Source organism: Antechinus flavipes, chromosome 1 (genome assembly GCF_016432865.1).
Source record: "Antechinus flavipes isolate AdamAnt ecotype Samford, QLD, Australia chromosome 1, AdamAnt_v2, whole genome shotgun sequence".
Taxonomy (NCBI): domain Eukaryota; kingdom Metazoa; phylum Chordata; class Mammalia; order Dasyuromorphia; family Dasyuridae; genus Antechinus; species Antechinus flavipes.
In genome coordinates, this window is record NC_067398.1 from 169,898,439 (window position 1) to 169,925,217 (window position 26,779).

A 26,779-nucleotide genomic window follows, 5' to 3' on the forward strand; every position below is an offset into this window, starting at 1 on the left:
TAGACAGACACAGACACATTGTTACAGACACACACACACACACACACACACACACACACACACACACACACACTCATTGAGACCTCTCAATCTGCCTTAGTTACATTCCTTGGAAATGTCATTTCCTCTTTCAGTATTACATTTTCTAGGTGTCTGGACTTGGAGTACATACATTTCCCTACATTTCTCCCTTTCCCTCATCCAAGATATTCCTCCTCATGCCCAGTTTCCTAGTCAGGACAGAAAGAATTGCAAACCATACACTACTATTAACCCACATTCTGATAAATAAAATGTAGAACTCGGGAAATAGATTGAGACTTAATTATGCACATTTGTTACAACATTTTTTTTTTAATTGGGAGAAAAAGAGGTTTAAGGGAGAGAAAAATAGATATTTGTTTAAAAAAAACAACTTAAAAAAAAGATAGAACCTTTTTGATACTAGAGATTGTTTTATTCTTTGTATCTTTATCCCCAATTCTATATCAGAGTGCATGTTATATACTAGGTTGAATGATTGACTTTTGACTATATTAAGTTAGGTTAAAAAGTAAAAAATCAATCTACAAGATTATTTTGGATTAGTTTCTGTCCTGAAAATCAAGCTTAAAAAACAGGTTAGTGACACTAAGTCACACTTTAGAATTTATCAACACAAGCTTGTTTCTAGGCAGGCTTTTACATGGAACAAACGTGTTCAGTGTCTAATGTATACATAAGAGATTTCTTCATCCCATTCTAAACAACATCAATAGGATGCCCTCAGACTTTTAACATTAATGAACAATCAAACATTTGCCCCAGATTCTCTCTTCTCTAGGCCCTCCTATCATTTTAAATCTCTAGAGACTCTCTAAAAGCCATCAATAAAATCCACTCTGCTTTCTAGTGAGATGCTTCTGTTATCTTAGTAGGCATATTTGCTGAATTAATGGCAGTAATTGATATTAGTTTATGATTTGCATTTCACAGATTTTGTTCTCTCATCTTCAGGTAAAACACGTTTGCAGAAAACAAGTCTAAGATTAGGCTCTGATTATTTGGTGAGTGGTCATGCAACTGACCATGTAAATGAGAAAATATGCTATAGGGTATGATTATATCTCCAAAGAATACATAAGTCCCTTAAATTTCAAAGTTGATAATAGGGAGTACTGGCATAAAAGCTTGGTCTACAGTCAATGTGAAATAGAGAACAAATGCTAATGAATTTGGTTAAGAAATAGTTATACAGATTGTAAATGTTTTTGCTAAAGATAATATATGGTTATAGCTATTAAAAATTGAGTAATCTTTACTTCTCTTTACTGGCCTATCCTAGCCTATAGCATAATGCAAAGGTAGTAGTATACTTAGAAAAGAGCAGTAGGTGTGTAAAGTCACAAAACTTGGATTCAAAACACAGTTCTGTCATTTACTCCTTGTGTAAAGCAAAACAAGCTACTCAATTTCTCTTGGTTTCAATTTTCTTACTTAAGCGGGTAAACTATGTCAAATATGAATTTCTTTCTAGTTTTTTTTTAATTGATATTATTTTGGTTTTTTCTACAGCTATATGTCAAGAAAAATTTTAGTATTGATATTTGTAAGATTTTGAGTTCCAAATTTTTGTCCCTCCTTGCCTTCCTCTCCTACTTTCTTCTGAAGCCAGCAGACAATTTGATATAGTTCCTATATCATATAAAACATTTCTACATTAGTCAGTTGTGAAAAAAGAAACAGATAAAAAGAAAAAAAATGAGAAAAATAAAGTAAATGAAAAAATGCTTCAATATGCATTTCATTCTTGAGTTATGGATAGCATTTCCCTTCATGAATATTTTGTATCTGTCTTTAATCATTGTGTTGCTGAGAAGAGCTGAGTCATTCATTGTTGATCATTACACAGTATTGGTGATACTGTGTACAATGTTTTCTTGGTTCTGCTCATTTCACTTTGCTTCAGTTTGTACAAATAATCTTTACAGTTTTTTCTTAAATCATTCCTCTTCATCATTACTTATTGCACAACAATATCACATTACATTTATTCCACAGATTAACCATTCCTCAATTGAGGGGAATCTCCTCAGTTTACAATATTTTTCCACTTTACTTTTTTTAGTAAAGGACTAATATAAATATTTTTGCACATATAGATCCTTTCCCTTTTTTATGATCCCTCTTGATACAGATGTAGTAGTATTAGTATTGGGTCAAATTATTGGGTATAATCAGTTTGGCTGTCTTTTGGGCAGAGTTCCAAACTGTTTTCCAGAATGGTTGATTCAGTTCATAATTTTACCAATAGTGGGTTAGTAACCCAATTTTCTTACTTTTCTCCAACATTTATCACTTTCCTTTTACATAATCTTGTCAGTATGATAGATATGAGGTAATATCTCAGACTTGTGTAAATTTGCATTTCTCTAGAGCGCTTCTTCATAAGCCTATAGATAACTTTATCAGAGATACTTGTTCTAAAAATTGTTTCTGACTTTTTGCTTTCCTTTGTAAATTTTTAAATAAATTCCTTTGATATTCTTGATCTTTTGTTCTTGCAGATGAATTTTGTTATTTTTTATAGTTGTATCAGATAGGTTTTTTGATAGTTTGATTGGCATGGAAGTAAAAAGTAAATTAGTTTAGCCAGAATTATCTTCCTATTCACATTGATGATTATGATTATTACCTATATATTTTACTCCACCTTATTCTTCCTCCTTTCCATCCTCTTTCTCCTTTCACTCTTTCCTTTCTCAACAGTTTTGTTTCTGTCTCCCACCTTCCCTAATATGCCCACTCTTTTATCATTCTCCACTTTTCCCCTCTTTACTTAATTTCCTCTCTTCCTATTTCCTTGCCAGTAAGATATTGTATAAATTATTTCTTCTTTGAGTCAATATAAGTAAGAGTATTTTAATTATGCAGCTGTCAAGTCATGTGTAATCCTGATTGTGACTCCCCAATTCACAAATTGTTTCTTTCTGACAACTTGTAGTACTTTTTCCACAACTTGATAGTTCCAAAATTTAGTGATAATATTCTTTGAAAGTTTTATTTTGGGATGCCTTTCCTGAAGTTACCAGCGTATTTGTTCAATACCTAATTTGCCATCTGGCTTCAGGACATCAGGGCAGTTTACTTTGATAATTTCTTGAAAGATGTTGTCCAGTTTCTCCTTTTGATTATCTTTCAGATGTTCCAATGATTCTGATATTGTCTCTCCTAGATCAATTTTCTAGGTCAGTTTTTTCCCCATCAGATATTTTATATTTTTCTTTTTTCATTCTTTTGAATTTTTTGATTGCTTCTGGATATCTAATAGAATCATTAGCTTCCATTTCCCAATTGTCACTTTTAAGGTATTGTTTTCAGCAATGAGCTTTTGTACTTTCTTTTCCATTTGGCCAATTATCCTCTTAAGGAGTTGTTTCCTTCAATTGATTTTTATATCTCTGTTTCCATCTGGCCAATTCTATTTTTTAAGCAGTTTCCCAAGCTGTTGACTCTTTTTCATAATTCTTAGATCACTCTCATTTTTTTCATCCCTCTCTTATATGGTTCAAAACTTCTTTTTTAATTCTTCCATGAGTTTTTTTTTTTTTCCTGAGACTACTTTCTGTTTATCTTTGAAGTTTTCTCCATAGTTTTGATATTGTTACCCTAAGTGTATTAGCCTTTTTATGATAGCTTTTTATGGCCAGAATATTTTTGTTGTGTTTGCCCCCCCCAAAAAAAAAAACTAAAAACTAACTCTCTCTCTCTCTCTCTCTCTCTCTCTCTCTCTCTCTCTCTCTCTCTCTCTCTTGCCTTTTGCCTTTTGCCTTTTGCCTTTCTTTAAATTTGAGATTTGCTCTTTGGGTGTGAAAAGATTGCTGTCTCAGGCTTCTTGTGCAAGTTGCTCCAGGCTCTGACTTATTTACCTACTGTTACACTGATGTTACTCTGAGCTTCATGGGGAACTCTCAAACTTCCATGTCTAGTGCTGGCTGAGGGATTGGAATGCGGGATGTTGGTAGCTTACCTATTACAGCTGAGGTCCTAATGATGGTGTTCTCATGTATGCTGAAATCAACAGAAAAGCATTTGACAATTCATAGAATTGGAGTCCTTTGGTTCTCCTGGTTTTGCCAAAGCACATGATAAGGTCCCAGTGTGGGTATTCACCTGTTCCATCTCCCTGACAATCAGAATGGCATACTTCCAGTTTGATGGGACTTTCCTGGCTTGGAATGCACTTCTCCATAGCTGAAGAGCAGTATCATTCAATATCACATATATTCTGACAATCCTTCAACTTTCCTGGGTTATAGGATTGTTTTAACCCAGTTTCTTTGTTGGTTCCATCACTCCAGGACCTGTTTTGGGGAACTATTTTATGGTTGCCTTAGGGTAAAGATTGGAGGGTTACAGTGATTTATTGCTTATCCACCATCTTGGCTCCCAGTTTTAACTTCACAAATAAGGTTCTTTTGAAGCCAACAGGTGAAAAGACAAGATGTGCATGACAAGGAATCACAAAACAGCAAATAATTACTATATTAGATGACAAGTTATCAGATTTAGAATCCTGCTTTTGGCACTGGCTAGGTGTATGCTTTTAATGAAGAGATTCAGGGAATCTTTCTTCAATTCTAAAAGAACTTCTAAATGAAGGGTTAAAAGAAGTATTATGTAGTATAGTATACCATACTAGTAGTCAGGAAGACTAAGGAGTCATACCTTTTATGCTTATTTAGAAGTCATATGACTTTGGAAAAGTCATAACCTATCTGAACATAAAGAAATTAAAATTATAAGTTTACATAGAGTTGCATCTTGTGTTGGTAAGGGAGCTCCCATACCAATAAAAAGTGAATATCTTGGCATACTGACATAAATTATAAATAATATAGAGTACCAGCCCTGAAGTCAGCAGGACATGAGTTCAAATATGACCTCAGACTCTTAACACTTCTTGGCTAACTGTGACCTGGGCAAGTCACTTAACCTCAATTGCTTCAACAAAACAACAACAAAAAAGAAGAATAGTAATGATCAAACTACTTAATTATATCCTTTGAGGAAAGTGTTTTGCAAACATTAGCACAGTTCCAGAGTACATCATCATTATAGTCAGAGATAACCATTTATAATATTTACACATATACGTTATATATTACCTAAAATTTATACTGATAAATGGAAAGTCATTAAAAATTCTTTTACAAGAACCTGCTTCACATAATTATCTACATTTGAACAGAAACTAATTTTAACAGGAATTTTGTAGTTCTTTTGTTAAATCTATTCATTTCTTTTTATGTTGCTTCCTTCTACATAATCTCTATTCCAGTCAAACTAGCTTGTCATTTTTTTTTCCTTCTCAGTACATGCAATTGCATTTCTCACCTGTGTTGTTTTGATTAAATATTTCTCATGTCCAGAATATTTAAATTCCTCATCTCTATTTTCTAGAATCATTAGTTTTCTTCAAAATATTAAGTACCAACTTGTTCTTAAGAATTTTCTTGATGACTCCCCTTTGTAGCATATTTTCACTCTAAAAAAATTAATATATCTACTACTTTGCTACATACACATTTGTGTACACACAGACAGACATACGTGTATATGTATAGTATATACATATATATGTATTATATATATGTCTTTTTAATTTGCTTACATTTGTGAATGTTTTATCTCTTTCCTTCATATGTAGAAAACTACTATCAAACATTAATTAATCACCACTGTGTACACAGCCCTGTGTTAGGAATTGAGAATACTGGGGGGGAAATTACTCACATAAAACAAAATGAGTCAATGATTAAAATCATGATCCTAGTTGTGTATTCTTCCTTTCTATGTGTCTTTAAGCCTCTTGAAGCCTTAACTTTTTCTTTTTGAAAAATTAATATATTTTTATTGATGTTTCTTTTTTTGACATCATATTTTTTCTCAGAAATATTTGTTTTCACTTCTCATCCCTAGCATGTCATCCTTTGGGCCATAGATGTGACCTTGGGCAAATCATTTACTTTCTCTTAGTCTTATTTTCCCCATTGCAGAATGAGTGAGTTTAATTTAAAAATTCTTAAAGTTATACAAGGCTAAGTCATATTATCCTATGTAACATAAAGACACTTTAATAATAACAGTGACCAGAGAGTTTCCCTAAATAGCTAAAAGTTAGAGGGTGCTATCTGAATTTGTATCAGTCAGAGAAATAGAAACAACAGAGTTTAGTACCTAATTGAGCAGAAAGAATTTGGAATCTAGCAATTGATTCAATAGTCTCCATCTTTCCATCTCTGGCAGCATAGACATTCATTCTTCTAGCCCTAGGGTCTTCGTCTCTCCCAAAATAGAATGAAGCTCCACTGCTGCTTAGCTGAAGCTCTTTTCATGTTATTTGCTCAAAGTATGAATTGTATTATTTGTCCAAGATGGAAAAAGTCCAATTATACCTCTGGTAATAGAGAAGATTGTTAAATTGACAAATGTCTTTAAAATTATTATTTTGAATTTAATGATCATATTTTGTATGTTACTTAAACAATTTCCTCTTTCACTCTGTACAGAAGAAAGAGTATAACTATAGGAAACACAAAATATCTGAGTTTAAATCTTGTTTCAAATAACTTCTAGATAAGCTACTTAAACTACATTCTTAGTTTAACTATCTTTAAAATGGACATAATGACAGCAGCTACTTTACAGGATTGTTATGAGGATGATATGAGATAATTTGGATTAATGTCTTTATAAAATTCTGTATACATTTTTCAATGTCTCTTCCTCTTTCTTCTCCTAATTTCAAATAAGAAGGAAAAGTAGTTTGACTAGATTTGGTAAAAGGAATCAGAATGTCTTTTTCTTCCTTCCAAGTGCAGGTGATCAATATGCTACAGAGTCCAAATGGGAAATGTAGATATATATTTTAATGTAGGATTCACATTCTATTTTTAAAATATTTGTATTATTAAAAATGAAATAAAATAAGTATAACCAGGCAAATTTGATAACATTTGTTGAAAAGCAAGCACTACAACTCATTCTCTTTCTGTTTGAGTGTGTGTGTAAATTTTCTCAAATAAGGTAATATGGATATGCAAAATGATGGATGTTTGACATACTGGACTTACTAACTACATTAGGTACACTTATATGGACTGAGGAACACAAATGTTGACCCTTCCAGATGCCAATAAATGTTTATTTCCACATAGATATTCATTTTATTACCCACATATTCTGTAGCTGACAAGATCTGAAATTAAGAACTAAGTCATATCCTTTTAAACTAATAAATAAAAGTGAGTACACTTGACATTATAGTAATTAGAGTGAATGGCCAAATAATTATAGACTATGCATGTTTTGCTCTTGCAAATCACTGAGTCAATTTAATTTCAATACTGCCTGATTTTTATATATAATGATATTTACATTTATTTTAAGATGTACTAATCTAGATATAAAATATCATCTTTAAAAATGAATCTGCATGAAAATTTAATTAAGGATTGCTTACAAGCAAAAATGACTATTAGATGAAGCAATGAGTTAATATCTAGATTTTACAAACATAATGCTTAGAGAAGGAAGAGTTAATTATAGAATGGCATTTGTTTAAACGTTTAGTGAAATGTTTTCTTCTTATGCAAAGCAAAATTAAAGACAAATTAAGCTATATGGAAAATAGGTTGTCCATTCAGAAAATTTATGGTGAACAAGAGATAGAAGCAGCATGAAACAGGAACATGTCATAAACCTTGGCTCATTCAAGCACCTATTGTTTGATTCTCAAGAAGCTCTAGCTTTTCTGTTCTTGTCAAATGAACTATTGACATAATTTCTCAATGGGATACCCCACATTTCCATGTGTTATAGCATAGGTGTTGCTATAAAAGCTGCTTTTTTGCAAGCCATTAATACTATGTTCAACCATTGAGTTACATAGTTGAGTTTTCCAAAGCCAGCAGTTTCATATCCTGCCTCTATAGTATTCTCTACTCCTGACATTCAAACAAAATAAAGAGATTAAGCAAATAAGAAAATGAGACTTTGACATCAAAATATTTAAGCCAATTCACTTTCTACAGTCTTCTATATTGCTTTTGCATAGAACGAGGCTAATATGGAAAATTAAAGCATTCACTTACAAATGGTATTTTTTTCTAATATAAAACAATTTGCTTAAATCAATGTAAATAACAGAAAATGAGTCCTAACCTAACCTAAACTCCCTGTGCTACAAAGATATGGCCCTGGGTTAGATGGAACCAGCACACCTTGAGTGCAGAATCAGGAGGGCAGAAATGCTGCTGTTTGCAGGTACTTGCAGGAAAGTGGAGCTTTTGATTTGGGGTTGTAGGTCAGAGGAGAGAGCTGAAATGAAGGCGAGGTACCAGCTCTCCATCCCATGATTAGAGATACTTACACTAATACTTCTCATAAAAAAATAAATGAACCAGTAAAGAAGAATCCAACCATAGAAACTTACTATAGGAGCAGGGAAAACTGGAATTCAACATCAGAGAGAACACTGAAGTAAAAAGGAACATGAAATGCCCCTCTGCCCAGAGATAATCTATAGAAGAACTCAAAAGAAAAATTTAAAAATCAAATGAGAGGCTTTGAGGAAAAAACTATTACTTACAAGAGACACATTTGAAATTGAAAGATACATATAGAGTTAAAATAAGGGGCTGGAACAGAATTAATTAAGCCTCAGCTGAAGTTAAAAAAAAAAGCAAGTAGTAACAATTGTGATCTAAGACAAAGTAAAAGCAAAAACAGATTAATTGAAAGAAACTGTCAGTTACATTTAAAAAAGGTATCTTAAACAATGATATGCTATCAGCATTAAACATATATACATAAATGGCATATCATCCAAATTATTGAAGTTAAATGAATTACAGGAAGAAATAAGCAGTAAAACTGGACTAGTAAGGGACCTCAGTATATTCTTCTCAGATGTAAATAAATCCTTTTCTTCCTTCCAGTTTCAACTCAGGTAATAAGACTTTCATTTCTATGTCTACAATCTCATAATTCCTAAAGCTGTCCTGATTCTCCTAAATAAAAATGTTACCTTACCCTTATATATTTTTAATTGTGCACTTTATATCAACAATTATTTGTGATATGTCTAATCTTATTTATATGGAATGTTTTTTTTTCATATTAGGATAATATCAACTTTTGTATTTTTGTTGCTTAGCAAAAAACTTTGAAAAAATAATACTTAAAGCGTCTTCTAGGTTATCTCATTGCCAGATTTCTTGACAGCTGGACCAGATTCCATACCTTAGAGGACTTGACTCCTCCATCTCTGGAAGCCCTGGACATGAACTATATTGTCCTATTAGTAAGTGATTCCTATGACTATATCAAGTTAAGGAAGTATTTCATTTCTTTTTTTTTTTAGATAAGGCTTTAACAGCTGCCTTACTGTTTGATGCATGCTTTTTTCTGTGTTATCTTCTTCAACTTCCATTTCCTCTATTTATAATTCTAAAACTATAATAAAAGTAACCATGCAATACATGTCAGTTCACTCTCCTAAGAGGTCCACTCATCATTGTTGTAAACTTTTAAGTAAAAATACCCCTCTCCTTAAAAGATTTTCATTGTTAAATTTCAGAATCATCAGATCAAGGAGAAAATACTGCATAGTCAGAAAGAAACAATTCAAATATTAAGGAGCCACAATCAGGATTTCCCAGACCCCAGTGGCTTCTACTAAAAGGATTGAAAGGCTTGGAATATGACATTATGGAGGGCAAGGAAGCTTGAATACAACTAAGAATCAACTACTAAGCAAAACTAAGAATTTTCTTTGAGAGGAAAAAAGATGGATAATCAATATAACAGGGGATTTTCAATTATTTTTTCTGATTAGATGAAATTTGATTTTCAAATGTGATCTTTAAATAGATAACTCAAGAGAAGCATAAGGAGATAACAAGGGAAGAAAAAAACAGCTATGTTTATTAAAGGTTAAAATGATTACATCCCCACATGGGCAGATAATAGATATAAATCTTGAGAATTGCATCTTATCTTAGGGGAATTTAGAGGATATAGATATAAATTTACTTCAATGTGATGGTATGAAAAGAAAGTAGGAGTGGAAAAGAGATTATATAGGAAAAAGAGGAAAGGAAAAGTAAAGTGGGATAATTTTCATCACATGAAGAGTCAAAAGACATTTCAGTTAAGGGAAAGAAAGGGGGAATGAAGATTATTTGAGCCTTATTCTCATCAAATTTGACTCAAAGAGGGAATATCATACATATTTAGTTTGACATAGAAACTTGTTTCAAAGTATAGGGAAGTAGGATAGGAAAGGTGAAAGGAAAGAGGGATGCTAATAGAAGGCAGAACAGAAGTGGAGGGGAAAAAGTATAAGAAAAAGGAAAAGGCTGAAAAATGGAGGGCAAATTGAGGGAGGCAGTAGTCAGAAGCAAAACACTGGTGAAGAGATAAAAGAAGAAAGGAGAGAGAAAAATATAACTTGGGAAAATAGGATATTGGGTAATACAGAGTTAATAATTAGAACTCTGAATGTGAATGGGATGGACTCTCCAATAAAACAGAAGTAGGAAGCAGACTGGATTAAGAACTAAAATTCTACAATTTATTGTTTACAAGAAACACATTTGAAGTAGAGAGATACATACAGTGTAAAGGTAAAAGGCTGGAGCAGACTCTATTATGCTTCAGCTGAAGTTAAAAAAGGTAGGCATGATGATCTTAACCTCAGATCAAGCAAAAGCAAAAAAAAAATAGATCTAATTGAAAGAAATAAAGAAGTAAACTAAATCTTGCTGAACAGTATCATAGATAATAAAAAGCAATATCAGTACTAAACATATATGCACCAAGTAGGTATAGCATTCAAATTCCTGGAAAAGTTAAAAGAGTTGCAAGAAGATATAGGCAACTATTTTAGAATTTTAGAAAAGTTAGGTGATAGACTTTTGGAGAAAATTGAAAGGCAACAGAAAGGAATATACTTTTTTTTTTCTCAGCAGTACATGGAATCTACACAAAAATGGATCATGTATTAGAGCATAAATCCTCAGAATTGAATGAAGAGAGAAATAGTAAATGCAACCCTTTCAGACCATGATGTAATAAAAAATTACATTCAATAAAGGGCTGGGAAAAATAGACAAAAAATTAATTGGAAATTAAATAATCTAATCCTAAGGAATGAGTGGTTGAAATAACAAACCCATAGAAACAATAGATAATTTCATCCATGTGAATAACAATAATAAGGTAACATACTAGAATTTATGGAATGCGGCCAAAACGGTTCTCAAACTATATGTCTCTAGATGTTTACTTGAATAAAATAGAGAAAGAGAAGATGAATGAATTGAGCATGCAACTAAAAAATCTAGAAAAAGAACAAATTAACCCCCCAAATTAAATACCAAATTTGAAATTCTGAAAATAAAAGAAGAGATTAATAAAATTGAAAGTAAGAAAACTATTCAACTAATAAACAAAACTAAGAGGTAGGGGAAAAACAGTAAAATAGATGAATCTTTACTTAATTTGATTAGAAAAAGGAAATAAAAAAAAATCAAATTGCCAGTATCAAAAAATGAAAAGGGTATACTTATCAACAATGAAGCGAAAATTAAAGCAATAATGAGGAACTATTTTGCCCAACTGTAAAACAATAAATCTGATAATCTAAGTGAAATAAATGAATATTTAACAAAAATATAGATTGCCCACATTAGCATAGGAGGAAAAAAATGTAAATAGTCACATTAAAAAAAAAAAGAAATTAAACAAGCTATTAATGAAACCTTAAGAAAAAAATCTGCAGGTCCAGATTGATTTACAAGTGAATACCAGACATTTAAAGAACAATTAATTCTAATAAGAATACAAATTATATGGAAAAAATAGGGAAACAAAGAGTCCTACCAAATAACTTTTATGACACAGATATGGTGCTAATACCTAAACCAGGTAGGGCTAAAACAGAGAAGGAAAATTATAAATCACTTTCCCTATTGATTCAAAAATCTTAAATAATATATTAACAAAAAAATTACACTGATTTATCATCCCAATAATGCACTATGGCCAAGTAGTAGTGCAGGGCTGGCTCAATATTAGGAAATCTATTAGCATAATTGATTATATAAATAACCAAACTAACAGAAATAATATGATTATCTCAATAGATACAGAAAAAGCATTTGACAAAATCCAATACCCATTTCTATTAAAAACATTAAAGACATAGGAAAAAATGGCATTCTCCTTAAAATGATAATTATCATCTATCTAAAACCATCAGCAAATATTATCTGTTAAATGGGGATAAAGTAAATGCAGTCCCAGTAAGATCAGAGGTGCAACAAGATTGTCCACTATCACCATTACTATTTAGTGTTGTATTCAGAATTTTAGCTTTAGCAATAAGAGAAGAAAATGAAATTAAAGGAATCAGGAGGAAACAAAATATCACTCTTCGTAGATGATAAGATATGATGGTATGGTATTCTTAGAAATTCCTAGATAATTGACTAAAAAATCTACTAGAAACAATTCCTAACTTAAGCAAAGTTACAGGATACAAAATAAATGCACATAAATCAATGACATTTACCAATAGATGATAGGTTACCAACAAATTCCAACAAGAAAAGATAGAAAGAGAAATTTCATTTAAAATAACTGTAAATAATATAAAGTATTTGGGCGTCTGCTGGCTAAGCCAAAGCCACAAAGTATATGAACACAATTACAAAACACATACCATACAAATTAAGTTAGAACTAAACAATTGGAAGAATATCAAGTGCTCAATTGTAGGCAAAGCTTATATAGTAAAAATAAATGATAATTCTACCTAAATTAATCTATTTTTTCAGTGCCATACCAATAAAAATGCCAAGAAATTACCTTATAGAGCTAGAAAAATAATAACAAAACTTATCTGAAAAAAAAAAGTTCAAGAATTTCAAAAGAATAATGACAAAAATGCAAATGAAGGTAGCTTAGCAGTCCCTGAAATTATATTATAAACCAGCAATCATTAAAAAGATTTGCCACTAGATAGAGGAGATGTTAAGTTCACAAGACACAATAGTGAATGACTATAGTAATCTGGTGTTTATAAATCCAAAATTTCTGGAATAAGAACTCACTATTTGACAAAAATTGCTGGGAAAATTGGAAAATAATGTGGTAGAAACTGGGCATGGATTTACTCCTGACACCCTATATCAAGATAAGGTCAAAATGGGTTCATGATTTAGACATAAAGAATGATATTATAAGCAAATTAGGAGAACAAAGGATAGTCTACCTCTTAGATCTGTGGAGAAAGAAGGAATTTATGGCCAAAGAAGAACTAGAGAACATTATGAAATGCAAAATATATAATTTTGATAATATTAAATTTAAAAACTTTCATGCAAACAAAATTATTTCCTCCAAGATTAGAAGAGAAGCAGAAAATTGTGAAAAAATTATATTCAGGGGCTCAGATAAAGGCCTTATTTCTAAAATATATAGAGAATTTACTCAAATTTATAAGAATATAAACCATTCTCCAATTCATAAATGGTCAAATGATATGAACACACAATTTTTAGGTGAAGAAATTAAAGTCATTTCTAGTCATATGAAAAAAAAATGCTCTAAATCACTATTGATCAAAGAAATACAAAATAAGACAACTCTGAGGTACTACTACACACCTCTTAGATTGGCTAAAATGGCAGAGAAAATATAATGGTAAATGTTGGAGGGGATGTGGGAAAACAGGATACTAATGCATTGTTGGTGGAGTTGTGATCTACTCCAGCTTTTCTGTAGAACAATTTGGAACTATACCCAAAAGGTTAGCAAACTCTGCATACCCATTGATCCAGTAGTGTCTCTGTTGGATTAGTATCCCAAAAAGATCATAAAAAAGTGAAAAGGACCCACATGTGCAAAAAATGTTTGTAGCAGCTTTTTTATTTGTATTGATGAGGAACTGGAAACTGAGTGGATGTCCATCAGTTGGGGAATGGCTGAATAAGTTATGGTATATGAATGTAATGAAATATTATTGTTTTTTAAAAGTGATCAGCAGAAAGATTTCAGAAGATTTGCATGAACTAATGCTAAATGAAGTGAGTACATAGCAACAACAAAATTATGTGATGATCAACTGTGATGAACTTGGCTCTTTTCAATAATGAGGTCATTCAGGCCATTTCCAATGGACTTGTGATAGAGAGAGCTATCTACATTCAAGAAGAGGACTATGGATACTGAATGTGGATCTCAACATAGTCTTTTCAGCTTTTGTGTTTTTTACTACCTTTTTTTCTTACTCATTTTTTTTTCATTTTTGGATCTGATTTTTCTTGTGCAATGTGATAAATGTGGAAATATGTTTATAAGAATTGCACATGTTTAACTTATATTGGATTATTTGCTGTATGGGGAAAGGAAGAGGGAGAAAAATTTGGAACACAATGTTTTACAAGGGTGAATGTTGAAAATTATCATTGCATGTATTTTGAAAATAAAAAAGCCATTATTAAAGTGTTTTTCATTATTTTACATAACTTCACATATACTTTCTTAATGGACTTTGGGTGGGGATAAGAGAGATAATCCAGAACTCCAAATTATAAAGACAAATGTAAAAATGGTTTTAGATATAACTAATGAAACTTAAAATATAAAATAAATAAATTTAAATGACCAAAATGATTTTTTTCCTATTTGTTTGTGTTTTTGCAATTATGTCCCCAAAGCTCAGACTAATAACTGGCATATTTTATACACTTAATAATTGTGTGTGTGTGTGTGTGTGTGTGTGTGCGCTTAATTCTTTCAGTTATGTATGTACCAAGGTATAAAGACATAGGATCATAGATACGGGAAACTTCCAGTAATCCAAATCAACCCTTTCCTTTTGCAGATGGGAAAAATGAACCACAAATATATGAAACAACTTGTTAAATATAGCATATCAAGTCAGAGTGCCAGGATATATCTCCAAGTTCTCCAGTTCCAAATCTATTGCTCATTCTTTTCTAACACATTATATAGATCCTAAAGTTATGTGATAATTAAATAGTTATGATTTTGTGAGGTTACAACTATACAATTAACTCAGAAGTTTCTCCCGTAGTGTTTAAATTATGATGCTAGGTAAGCTTTGTGTGGACACTTATAAATTGCCATTTCTAGACTAACTCTGGCATGATTAGATCTGATTAAGATAAATTGCAGGTACTACATTTGAGAGGCACCTTCCAACATTGGGGAAGAAGTGGAATATATATATAGAGAGAGCCTTAAAAAAAAGAAAATAGTCCAAGTTAACATATTTCAAATAGAAAAGAACAGAACAAGAACAGTTAAAACAAAAACAAAAACAAAACAAAAAAAAACCTCTCTCCCAAGAAAACGGAGTAGTGCAGCTCAAAGATGTTTATGAAAGAAAAAAAAAAGTTAAGAAAAACTGATTTGTCTTGTCATTTTATGAAAAAGATTCATTTAAAAATTAAGTATTATATTCTCTAATTTATAGAAGGTAGCCACAGTCTAAATAAAATGATAATTGTGGGGTAAAAATAATTATCATAGCTCCAAGCTAATATATTTTTGGTGCAAGACTTCCTATTTTCTAAAGTGCATGTACAATCTAAAAAAATAACAAACTAAACAACAATACAATGTTTCTTTGCAGGTCTGTTCTTAATTCTGTTCAACAAATCTATTTCCTACTTGTTACTTAGATCATACCTAATACTGTCTCCTTTTTGTCTTTCCTCTTCTATAAAATTCATCTCCATTCTTAAATTCTGGAATTTCCTATTCTAGTTCAGAAATTTCCAGTTTCCCCCAACTGAAAAGTATATCTATAGAAAGCTAGTAAATATTTAACAAGGAACTCTCTCTTTTTAATTTTTTTTGAGAATGCTTCAATCTGCACTCAATTCCTTCTCTGAATAGGATATTTCATCATAAATCCTTCAGACTAGTCATGGATGGTTGTACTACTGAGAATAGCAAACACATTTACAGCTGATCATCTCAAAAGATTCCTATTATTTTTTAATACCATAATTTCACTTTGCTTGCAACTCTCTCTTTTTAAAAAGGCTCAACATACTTAGAAGTTTAATCTATATTAAATTATTTTCTCCATCACTTTATTAAATATGTATAGTCATTCAATCAATAAGGGCCTGATTTGTAGCATTTTCCAGTGTCTCAGATATAAATGTTCATATTAAAAATTTAACAATCAGCTCTTGAAAGTTGATTTGAATTAGCTCTAGCTCATCCTAGATATAGCCCTACCTATGGCATTAATGAGAAATGACTCAAACCTACTAAACTGAGTTGCTTCCTTACCTAAATTTCTTGATTTTTTTTTTTTTTTTGAGTTTTCAGGACCTAGACTTTGGTGACTTGTCTTCCAACAGAAACTTGGGAGTCTAAGACCATTATAAGTAGACCATCCACATTTCATCAGTGTAAAAGCTTCTTGCTTAAGATTGTACAGTTTTTTTTATCCTCCCAAGCACTGATTCAAAGGAAGTCTTCCTATCTAATGGTTAAAGGTTCTTGGGCTATATTGCTTTACAGTGTGTCTGTGCTGGTTTCAGTGTGAAGGACTTCTGTTGTTTCTATTATTCCAAATTTATGACTTCAGTGATGAAAAGATCTCTTAGGGAGGAGATCAACCAAGGTACCATTTTTAATGTTTTCCTTCTGTGTCTTCCACTTTGCTCTGTACTGTGACTTCTGGGCTTTTCCATTTCTTCATTTTTACTCTAAAGATGCCTCTTCCCTGTAGCCTTCTTCTGACTGGTGAGATCACCCCAGCCAAGTTCATTTCATCAATGGTTCCACACCTCACTCTCTGAACTTTTCTGAAACACTCTGCCCATAGGCTTTCACACCCATATTTAGTTCCCTTTAATGTATTGTCTTCTCCCTTTGAATGTCTTCTCCTTGAAAATAGAGACCACTTTGTTATTCTTTTGATTGCATTATATCTCCAGTACTTTACAAAGTATTTAGCACATAGTAAGCTCTTAAATGTTTGCTTGTATTTCTGGTTATCTATTTGACTATCTGTTTGTCTATCTATCCATCTATCTATTTATCTACCTGTAAAGCATTAAATTAAATAATTTGCCCGTGATTACAACCAATGTGTCAGAGGTTATATGTGAACCCACATCTGCCTGATACAAAAACCTAGTTCACTATCCCAACATCCCATTCTGCCTTTTATCATACTTCCCATATGTTCATCCTGATATTTCTGCCTCTAATATCTTTGGATGACTCAAGTTATATAAGATGACCTTTCTTTTTTTCATTTTCCTTTAAGCACTACAAATAAAATGATCTGTTCTTTTTAGCACTGACTGGGTCAACTGATTCATCAATAGAGCCTGACTATATGTTATCAAAACAAAAACTTTAGCTATTAGCATTTGATATGCTATAAAACATTTATATTTAAGGGAAATATATATATATATGCATATATATATATATATATATATATATATATAATTTCATCTGTATTGGTGACTACAAATATTAGTAGGTACCATCTCTGCAATTTATTGTTATAAAGAGGCTTTGAGAACATAGAGAGGTTGAATGACTTGCCTAGGATTACATAGGCAGTATATATCAGTGACTTCACTACTTGGAATTGAACAAAGAGCCACCTGGTTTCAAGGACAACTCTCTAATACACTAAAAAAAAGAAATAATAATTACAAACAAAAAAAAAAGTCATGCTAATTTATCTTTAAAATAAATCAGTCAGTTAGCAAATAATACTGGATAATTTTAGTGGCACTTCATAGTTTTGTGTCAGATTAACAAAAGCTATGCTTCTAAATATGTGGAAAGTTCAATAGTTTAGTTAGAAACAGTTCCTGATAGTCTGGATTACCAATGTGTTTTCTAGCATTTGAAAAACTATATAGTGAAGGAAAAAAATATCAAAGGTTAGACAAACTTTAAAGAGAAAGAATGTTTTATCTTTAAACTGTTTTAAAAAAATAGTCACTGACCCCTTAAATCTCAAACCAATTACAGATATTGTAGGACCATCACTAATTACATGCTGAGAGCATTAATTTAAAATGGCAGTTTCAATTTTCATTTCATCAAGACAAGGCAGAAAAAGAAGGTGCATACTAATTAGTTCATGTGTGTCATACACCTGAAAGATTAGGGGAAAACTGCTCATTATAAGTGAGTTATAAGCAAAGTACTCAAACCTTTCATTTGAAGGACTGCATATAAATAAAAGAATTAAGTGACAAAGGGAATGCTCAAACACAGAAAAGTTGGGACATGATTAGAATCCAAAGAATCTCCTAGTACAAAACTTTTCTTTTTGAAAATGTTACTATTTCCCTTATTTTAATTTTTCATTTCAAAATTATTTTTAAAATGTTCAAATAACAAGATTATTTTAATCATCTATACCCACCAAAATTCTTCAATGAACAAATTTTAAGCATTGAAGATTGTAATGGGCTGAGGCTTGAATTGATGCACTAAGGTCCCAAGCACCTGAGGCTAAATAGTAATTGGACCATACTCCATTAATATATATGCTTGGAGAAAAAATGGCCCCCGCCCACTCTTTGTGCAAGTCCTGATGTGTTGTATAGGAAATGACGTTTTTGGTGGGTGGAGGCAAGGGAGTGGAAAGGGAAGCGGAAGGAGAGACTGCTGGCTGGCGTTTTGACACAGCTACTCACAATGCCATTGTGACAGCTCTTTAGCTCCGATCTCCCTCTGCTAGCTGGCTTCCTGTCGCAGGTGCCCATATTGCTTTCGCAATCCTTCTTGCCCATATTGCTATCTCAATCCCCCCTCACCTTTACTGAGAATAAGGATTGAAGATTTTTCCCTTAACTTAAATTCCTGACTCATGCTGATCTTAAATACACAGTCGTCACAGAAGATTAAAAGTTGAATATATTTAACAAATTTATTGCAAGTAAATTCAAAAGATAAAGCATCTCTAAAACTACTGCTCTTCTGCCTTTATTAAATATACGCAGTTATTCCATCCATATCATGTCTTATCCTATTATGGTTATGATATATCACAGGTAAGCTGAGAAATTAACTCAGTAGCTTCTAAAGACCTTCATGAAGTAACTGATGCTGGATAAAATAAGCAGAACCAGAAGAATATTGTACACAGTAACAACAAGATTATTTGATAATCAACTGTGATGGACTGAATATGAGGGACTTGAATACTTTCAACAATGCTGTGATTCACAGCAATTCCAGTAGATATGGGATGGAAAATGCTAGTAGCATCCAGAGAGAGAGAATTATGGAGACTGAATGTGGATTTAAACATGACATTTTCAACCTGTTTGTTTTCTCTTTCTTATGTTTTTCCCCCTTTCATCTGATTTTTCTTACACAACATGAAAAATATGGAAATATGTTTAAAAGGATTGCATATATCTAACCAATATCAGATTGCTTGCTATCTTGGGGAAGGGAGAGATTAAGGAGGGAGGGAAAATTTAGAACCCAAAATCTTACAAAAATGAATATTGAAAACTCTTATACATGCATTTGGAAAAAAGAAAATACTATTGAATAAAAAAAGAAATTCAGTGGGAATTTGGGGGGAATTTGTGAAAGCTGCATATGACATAGAAAGATTAGTAGGAGACAAAGAGCCTGTGACTAATACTTAACTGAAGTTTTGCAAGTACTGTAAAGACAGAAATTCAAACTTCTTCTCTGATGTAAAGGAAGGACTGAAAAAAAAATTATGTAGTCTTTTCAGATCACAAGGGCACCCCTCTCCTAAGCCCCTCAATGTGGAAGAGATAAATGTACTATGCATTTTCTTCTGTGATCATTCCACAAACATGGAATCTCATCTAATGTCCAACAGTCTTACTCACGATTTCTCACAGAATAAACTGTCATATTTTAACTAACAAAACAAACAAGTCGTATAAGAGAGAGAGATTATTTCATGATCCTAAATCATAAAACAAAAGAGTTAATTTAGACTTCAAATGTACCTCTAGCAGTAATCAACCAATCAAACCCAAAGCACTGTCACTATTTCAGCCTTTGGTAGGAGACAAAATCCCTAAAGTATACATTAGAAATAGGAAAAAAAAATAGGAGAGGGAGAATAGAGGAAAATTTGGACTATATTCAGTTGCTGCATATGTTGCTGGAACAAATTTGGGTCTTCCAGTTAGACCTACAATTCTAATTGGTACAAAAGTGTTTCAAATATAAATCTGTGCAGAAACCAAATAACCACGTATTTTTTGCAATCTATATTTATGTGCTAAGCTCTCACAGCAGATACAACATTGGGCTTAGAGACAAGTTTAGAGAATCAAGTTCAAATAGTATCTTAGATAAGTATTAACTATTGAAATCTGAACAAGTCACTACTCTTTCAGGCTTAGTTCTCATCTCTTTAAATAAGGAAGTAGACTTAGTCATCTTTTTGGTGTCTTTTAGATCAAAATCTATGATTCTGTGATTTAGGGTTTTTTTTTTTTTTTTTTTTTGGTTGTTCAAAGAAGAAATTCTCAGTGAGATAAAAGCTACGAGCAATTTGGCTAATATTAAAGCTATAGTTTTTAATAAAATTTGTAGCAAAAATACAATGGTGAAGAAGCATTATCTTGGGACTTCTCTTTTAATTAGTGAAATATACCTCTTTTGATTTTTATGGTTACTAATTGGATACTCTCCCTAATTCCCCAGGATATATGTATCTGTGGAATGTAACTAGACTATCCTTGCCATTAGCTTACTTTTATTTTTCACATGTTCTTGGGGATGTAAATGGACAAAGCCTATTTAAATCTTTTTAAATGAATAATTAACTAAATTTAATATATTTAATTAAATTTTAAATATTATTCACTCAAATAGAAATAGACACACACATATACATATATATATATATATATGCATTATACAGAAATCCAATATATGGATGAACATATAAAAGGTTAATCTTCCATTTGTGATTTCATTGGTTAGAAACAGTCATCAAGGAAAATCTCTCCATCAAAAATGCAGGTTGCTCTTTGTTCTGCATGTTATAGTATTCAAATTTTACCTGAAAACACTGAAAAATTATCTTACTTGCTAACATTCATGCAACCAGTGTGTCAGAGGGGAAACTTGGGAACCTCTAGCCCCAAGGCTCTAGCCAACTGTCATCACTGCTTTTCATATATAATAACATATGATAAAGATTCACAGATTACAAAATGCTTAAGGATAGTTTTCAGAGTATTTTAGTACATATCAGACAGAAAGGCAGTCTGGGAGCACAATTCATCTTGTTTATTTTGTATATATTTTTCATATTAACAAAATAAAAGCATTCCCATTGCTTATTTGGCAGTAACAACTCGATATTATCTATACAAGACTTTTAAAAGTCTATGGAGAAAAACTAACAGAGGGTCAAAGTATATAGGGATAATACAATTTAATTGACAACATCAATAATAGCTCACATTTGTATAGCACAGTTCTGGGAAAGAGCTCATTTTTCTATATTATTATTTCATTTGATTTTCACAAAACTCTATGGGGTAGGAGGCAGCATGGCAATGCTAAGAAAGAAGACCCAAGTTAGAAAATCACTTCATCTCTCAGGATCTCAGTTTCTTGATTTTTAAAATAAAGGAGAAAGACTAAATGATTCTCAAACTCTCTTGCAGTTCTAAATCCTATGTAATGAACCATCATTGTCATTTTAAAGAGAAGAGCAATCTTGCTTAGGTTAAAAACTGTACACAGCTAGGAAAGTGGGAGACCTGAGCTTAAAAACCAGGTCTTACTTGAAATCAGGAAGTTGTGAGTTCAAATTTGATTTTAAACACTATCTATTTGACCCCAATCAAGTCACTTACCCTCTGTTTGCTTCAGTCTCTTTATCTGCAAAATGGGGATAATATTAATCTATCAGGGTTGTTGTTAAGGATCAATTGAGATAATGTTTATAGAGCACTTAATTGTACCTATCATACGTAGTAAGCATTATGTAATTGTTAATTATCATTATTATTATGTTTGTTGTTGTTGTTATTGAGTTACTTTATTCTCTGATGTGAAGGAAGGACTGAAAAAATTTATGTAGTCTTTTCAGATCACAAGGGCACCCCTCTCCTAAGCCCCTCAATGTGGAAGAGATAAATGTACTATGCATTTTCTTCTGTGTTCATTCCACAAACATGAAATCTCATCTAATGAGTCCAACAATCTTACTCACGATTTCTCACAGAAGAAACTGTTATATTTTAACTAACAAAACAAACAAGTTGTTTTATTCATGTCAATTCTTCATTACACATATAGTTTTTTCTTGACAAAGATATTAGAGTGATTTGCCATTTCCTTCTATATCTCATATTATAGATGAAGATCTGAAGCAAACAAAGTTAAATGACTTGCTCACAGTTTCTGAAGCCAAATTTAAACTCAGGAAGATGAGTCTTCCTGACCCCATGCCCAGCATTCTATCCACTATATCACCTATCTGCCATTATTATTAATAGTTACAATTTTAATTCTATGTTTGGTGGTGTATCTTTTACCCCAACTACCTGCTTATGAGTCTCAAATAAAGATCAAGAAATACAGTGCTGGAATGATGACAAAGTGTGCCACTTTTAGCAAATTGCCCCCACTTTTATGTACCATAGTTGTTCTCATGTGAGAATAAAAGAAACACCACAGATGAAATATTAGCTATTTAAACAGAATTTCTGCATGGATTCAGATTATGGGCTTGATAACATATCACATAATTTCTTTTTTGCATATTATACTGCTTCAAAGAAAAAGAAGGAATACAGATAATCTGTATTCTTTTGAATTGTCAGAAATTGTCCAACACCAAATATCAATGCTAAATGTTAACATGGCACTAATAAACACTAATGAATGACTTGGATAAAAAAGCAATTTTTGTGATGATATGTCTTCAATAACCTGATTTCTAAGCATTGAAGGTTCTAATGTCTTTAAATGCCTTCAACAGAAATTTGCTACAGAAGGTAACTTGACACATTCAAATAATATCTTTATGTTAGAAAGGTTAAAGTAAATGTCACCTCCAAACTAAGTATTCCCCTTTTGTTTATGACAGTGAATAAAAGTCATTCTATTAGCTTATCACTTGTCTTCATGATTCCAAAATTACTTTGCCAATTGGTTTTTGCAGTGTTTATTTCTTTCTTTCCCCAATTCCATCTGTTACCTGAATCCATGGCCACCTGTCATTTTCTGCGGCAGTCCAGGCATTTACAAGCCCCTTCTTGTTAAGTCGTGCATAGTAAGGGTACCATTTTTGCAGCCCAAAAAGTGCTCGATGGGTTGATGAAGCTGTGATTTGCTGGTTCGATATGATACCTCCTTCAATCCCCAAGGGACCAGAGCATTCTAGAAATAAAAGCCAAGGGAACAGGTGAGCTATTCTTAAATAAAACTTTATTCTCACATTAATAAGCAATTGATAAACATTGATTAAGCACACACTGTTGACTACCCACTGTGCTAAATGCTGTGGATATAAAAGAAAGCAAAAGAGAGTTTCACAAGGTGTTTAAGATATAATGGGGAGGAACAATATGAAAAAAAAAAAAAGCAAACTACATGCAGCTAATTAGGAAATAATTTAATAAAGGGAAGGAATTAAGATTCCTATCAAGGACAGGATTTTAGTTGAAGTTTAGGAAACTAGAGAAGTCATTGTTCAAAGCAGAGAAGGAATACCATCTAGTGGTGGGGGCAGGGCAGCTAGAGAGAACACTATAGTTAAATAATAGCATGTCTTAATCATGGAAAAATTAAGAAATAAGTGTAACTGGCTTCAAGAGTATATTTTGGGGAACAAGGTATAAGAAGATTGGCAAGGTAGGACAGGTTTAGGTTACAAAGAGTTTGAATGCCAAATAGGGCATTTTAAGCCTCCAGAGGATTTTTTTTTCCTAATTTTTTGAGTAGGCATATGCGTATGACATGATCAGATTTATATTTTCTGAGTGAAGGGAGTCATTAAATGTTTCATCCTAACCACAAGGCTTCTTAAATCCTTGAAGATTCCTGTAAATTAGTACTCCAGATCCTGACAGTCTCTCCTTCTGCAACTTATAGCATTTATTGACTGGATCACCTTTCTGACATGTTACAGGTTCAAGGCTATAAAGTTAGAAGACATTTCAGAGACCACAGACTACAACTTTCCTCTCCTTGTCCCCTATTTTATGAATGAGGAAACTAAGGCCCAGAAGATCTCTAAGGTGATTTGTTTTATGGTGATACATGAGAATAAGTAATAGAAGCAATATAGTGAACCCTGTTCCTTTCATTCCATACTGTAAAAATGTTAAGGGCAGAGAATTAATCTTATAGTTTCTTGGATGACTGTTATACCTGATGATAGAATAGCTGTATTCATGGTTTTTTTTTTTTTAACTACTTGGTCACAGATTTAGATAACAAAGGTCTCTAAAAGACCACTTAGTAACTTCATTTTACATGTGATGAAAAAGAGACACATAGTTTCTGTAGATTACTGAAAATTGGTAAATATCACACACCTAGTAAGTGGCAGAACTAGGATTTGAACTCAGATCTTTTCACCCCAAACTTGGTACTCTTTCCACTGCACCACCTTGCCTCTCTTGTGGCAAATGTTATCCACAAAACGGGGTCAAGAAATACTTGTTGTTTGTTTATTGCCATGATACTTTAGAATTTTTAGTTAGCAGGCATTTTTACCATGTGAAAACAAACATCCCTCATTTCTAAAAATATTTGCAATCTAAAATTTTATTGGATTGATAAAATTGCTAAATACTTTCTAGGCAAAAAAAATTCAAGAACCTATATCAAGTCACTTATTCTCTTTTTGTTTTTCTTAAATTTTGATGTGTGATATGTGTGACAAATAAACCATGCAACATCAATAAAGGAAATATATACACCCCTCCAAATTAGATATCCTATTGAACATCTGTGGCTCCTTCTATACTCAGATCTTTGGGAGGAAAACAAAAAGTATTGTTCTTTCACTTTGATCAGGCAACAATTTACAAATTCCTCTATTTCCTAATTTATTTCTCCTTAAATTTATGATTTAGAAATTTGATCAAGATAAATAATCCAAAAATTTACCATAAACATTTGGAATACTAAGTGAACATTCCTATTGGTCAAAAATACATTCTCAGTTTCTTGAAAGCAAACAGTTTTAACTCAGATTTTTAATTTCCTAAAATAGTTATGAATGGCAAAATATCACTTTAAATAGTCAAGGTATTATAACAAACAATATACTTAAAATTCTTAATTTTAAAGTGAAATTTCAGAGTAGCAGTTAGGTTTTCCTTTTTAAGCAATATAAATGAAAGAAAACAAGCTTAGAAGATACCTGAATTAAAGATAAGTGACGAGGAAAAGTACTGCCTATTTTTCCTTTTTCATGAAGAAATAAATTCTGAGCAAATTAAATTTTTCCATTACTATTTCCATAGACAACAAAAATTATTTACTAACTTGAATCTCATGTTTAATACAAGAAAGTGGAGCTTCTAGGAGAGTATTTTATTATCACTGTTATAAGCTATCCTTGCAATTTAAGATGATCATTGACAATTATTGAGAAATTTTGAGTTAATATCAATGATGAACCTTTTTCAGACTATAACGACTATTGGCAAATATAAAGCCAAAATAATTGTGTTCAAAAGTGCTAGCATGGGACCACCACATAGACCATTATCATTAGAGAAATTTTTTTTTCTTATTGGAACTAATTTGTTTCCATTCATGAAAGAAACACAATAATTTTGAATATATGCTTTTTTCCTTAGTCTCAATGAGTATAGTGCTATCAATGTTTGTTTTGTGGCCTTTCAAAAACATACTTAAAATGGAATGACATAGATATTGATGATAATTTGATCGATATTTTGATAGTTCTGTGACTTCAAAGATATGAACATTCTTTTCAACAGTGCAGAGTTCAAACTATCCATTCATTCATTTTACGTCACTTTTAATCCTACGCACAGACACAGACACACACAAAGATACACATGCACACACATACTCTTAATCCTTCATAGTATTGTCAACACAATCCACTAGCGTCCTTTGGATCAGCTGGCAGTTCATAGGTTTGATGAAAGCATGTAAGCTCACCTTGTTTCCTACTTAAACTTCTCTCTAGTGATATCTATTGATATCATTTATGCTACTTCTCCTTTGCAGTTCTTCACTGAAAATAGATTAGGACTTATTCATGCCCAATATGTGCCTTTTTATGTTTTTAGGTGAAATACAATTTTATAATTCTTTAGTCACCCTGGATTTTTATGAGTTATAGCCATAGAATATTACTGGATGAAACTTGATATTCAAAAAATAGGTTGTTACTTCAGAGCGAAAGTCTAGATTCACTAAAAGCAATGCACTATATGTACTATATGAGATGGTACATAATACATAATATGTATATATTACATAAGACATTATGTTGGCGTATATAGACATTACATCCATGAATATAGATCAACAAAGCTATTTCCTCTAGCAGATCATCACCTTTAAGAATACCTTTATCCTCCACTCATGAGAGATCAGCAACCGGCCAGCTGAAGATACACGATCCTTCAGAGCAAGCCCATAATTTGCGCATGAACCTTAGTTCCTCTGACTGGCTACTGGTTGCTGCTTCAGTCCC

The 26,779-nt window shown here is 32.0% G+C and overlaps 1 protein-coding gene across 2 annotated transcripts in view; it reads right to left on the reverse strand.

Moving 5' to 3' along the window:
* EDIL3 (EGF like repeats and discoidin domains 3) overlaps positions 1-26,779 on the reverse strand; it is a 634,428-nt gene that overhangs the window by 184,393 nt on the left and 423,256 nt on the right. For both annotated transcript variants that reach the window (XM_051993052.1, XM_051993062.1), the window contains one exon: positions 23,291-23,472. In XM_051993052.1, coding sequence (XP_051849012.1) covers positions 23,291-23,472 — 182 coding nt within the window. The remainder of the gene's footprint in view (positions 1-23,290; positions 23,473-26,779) is intronic.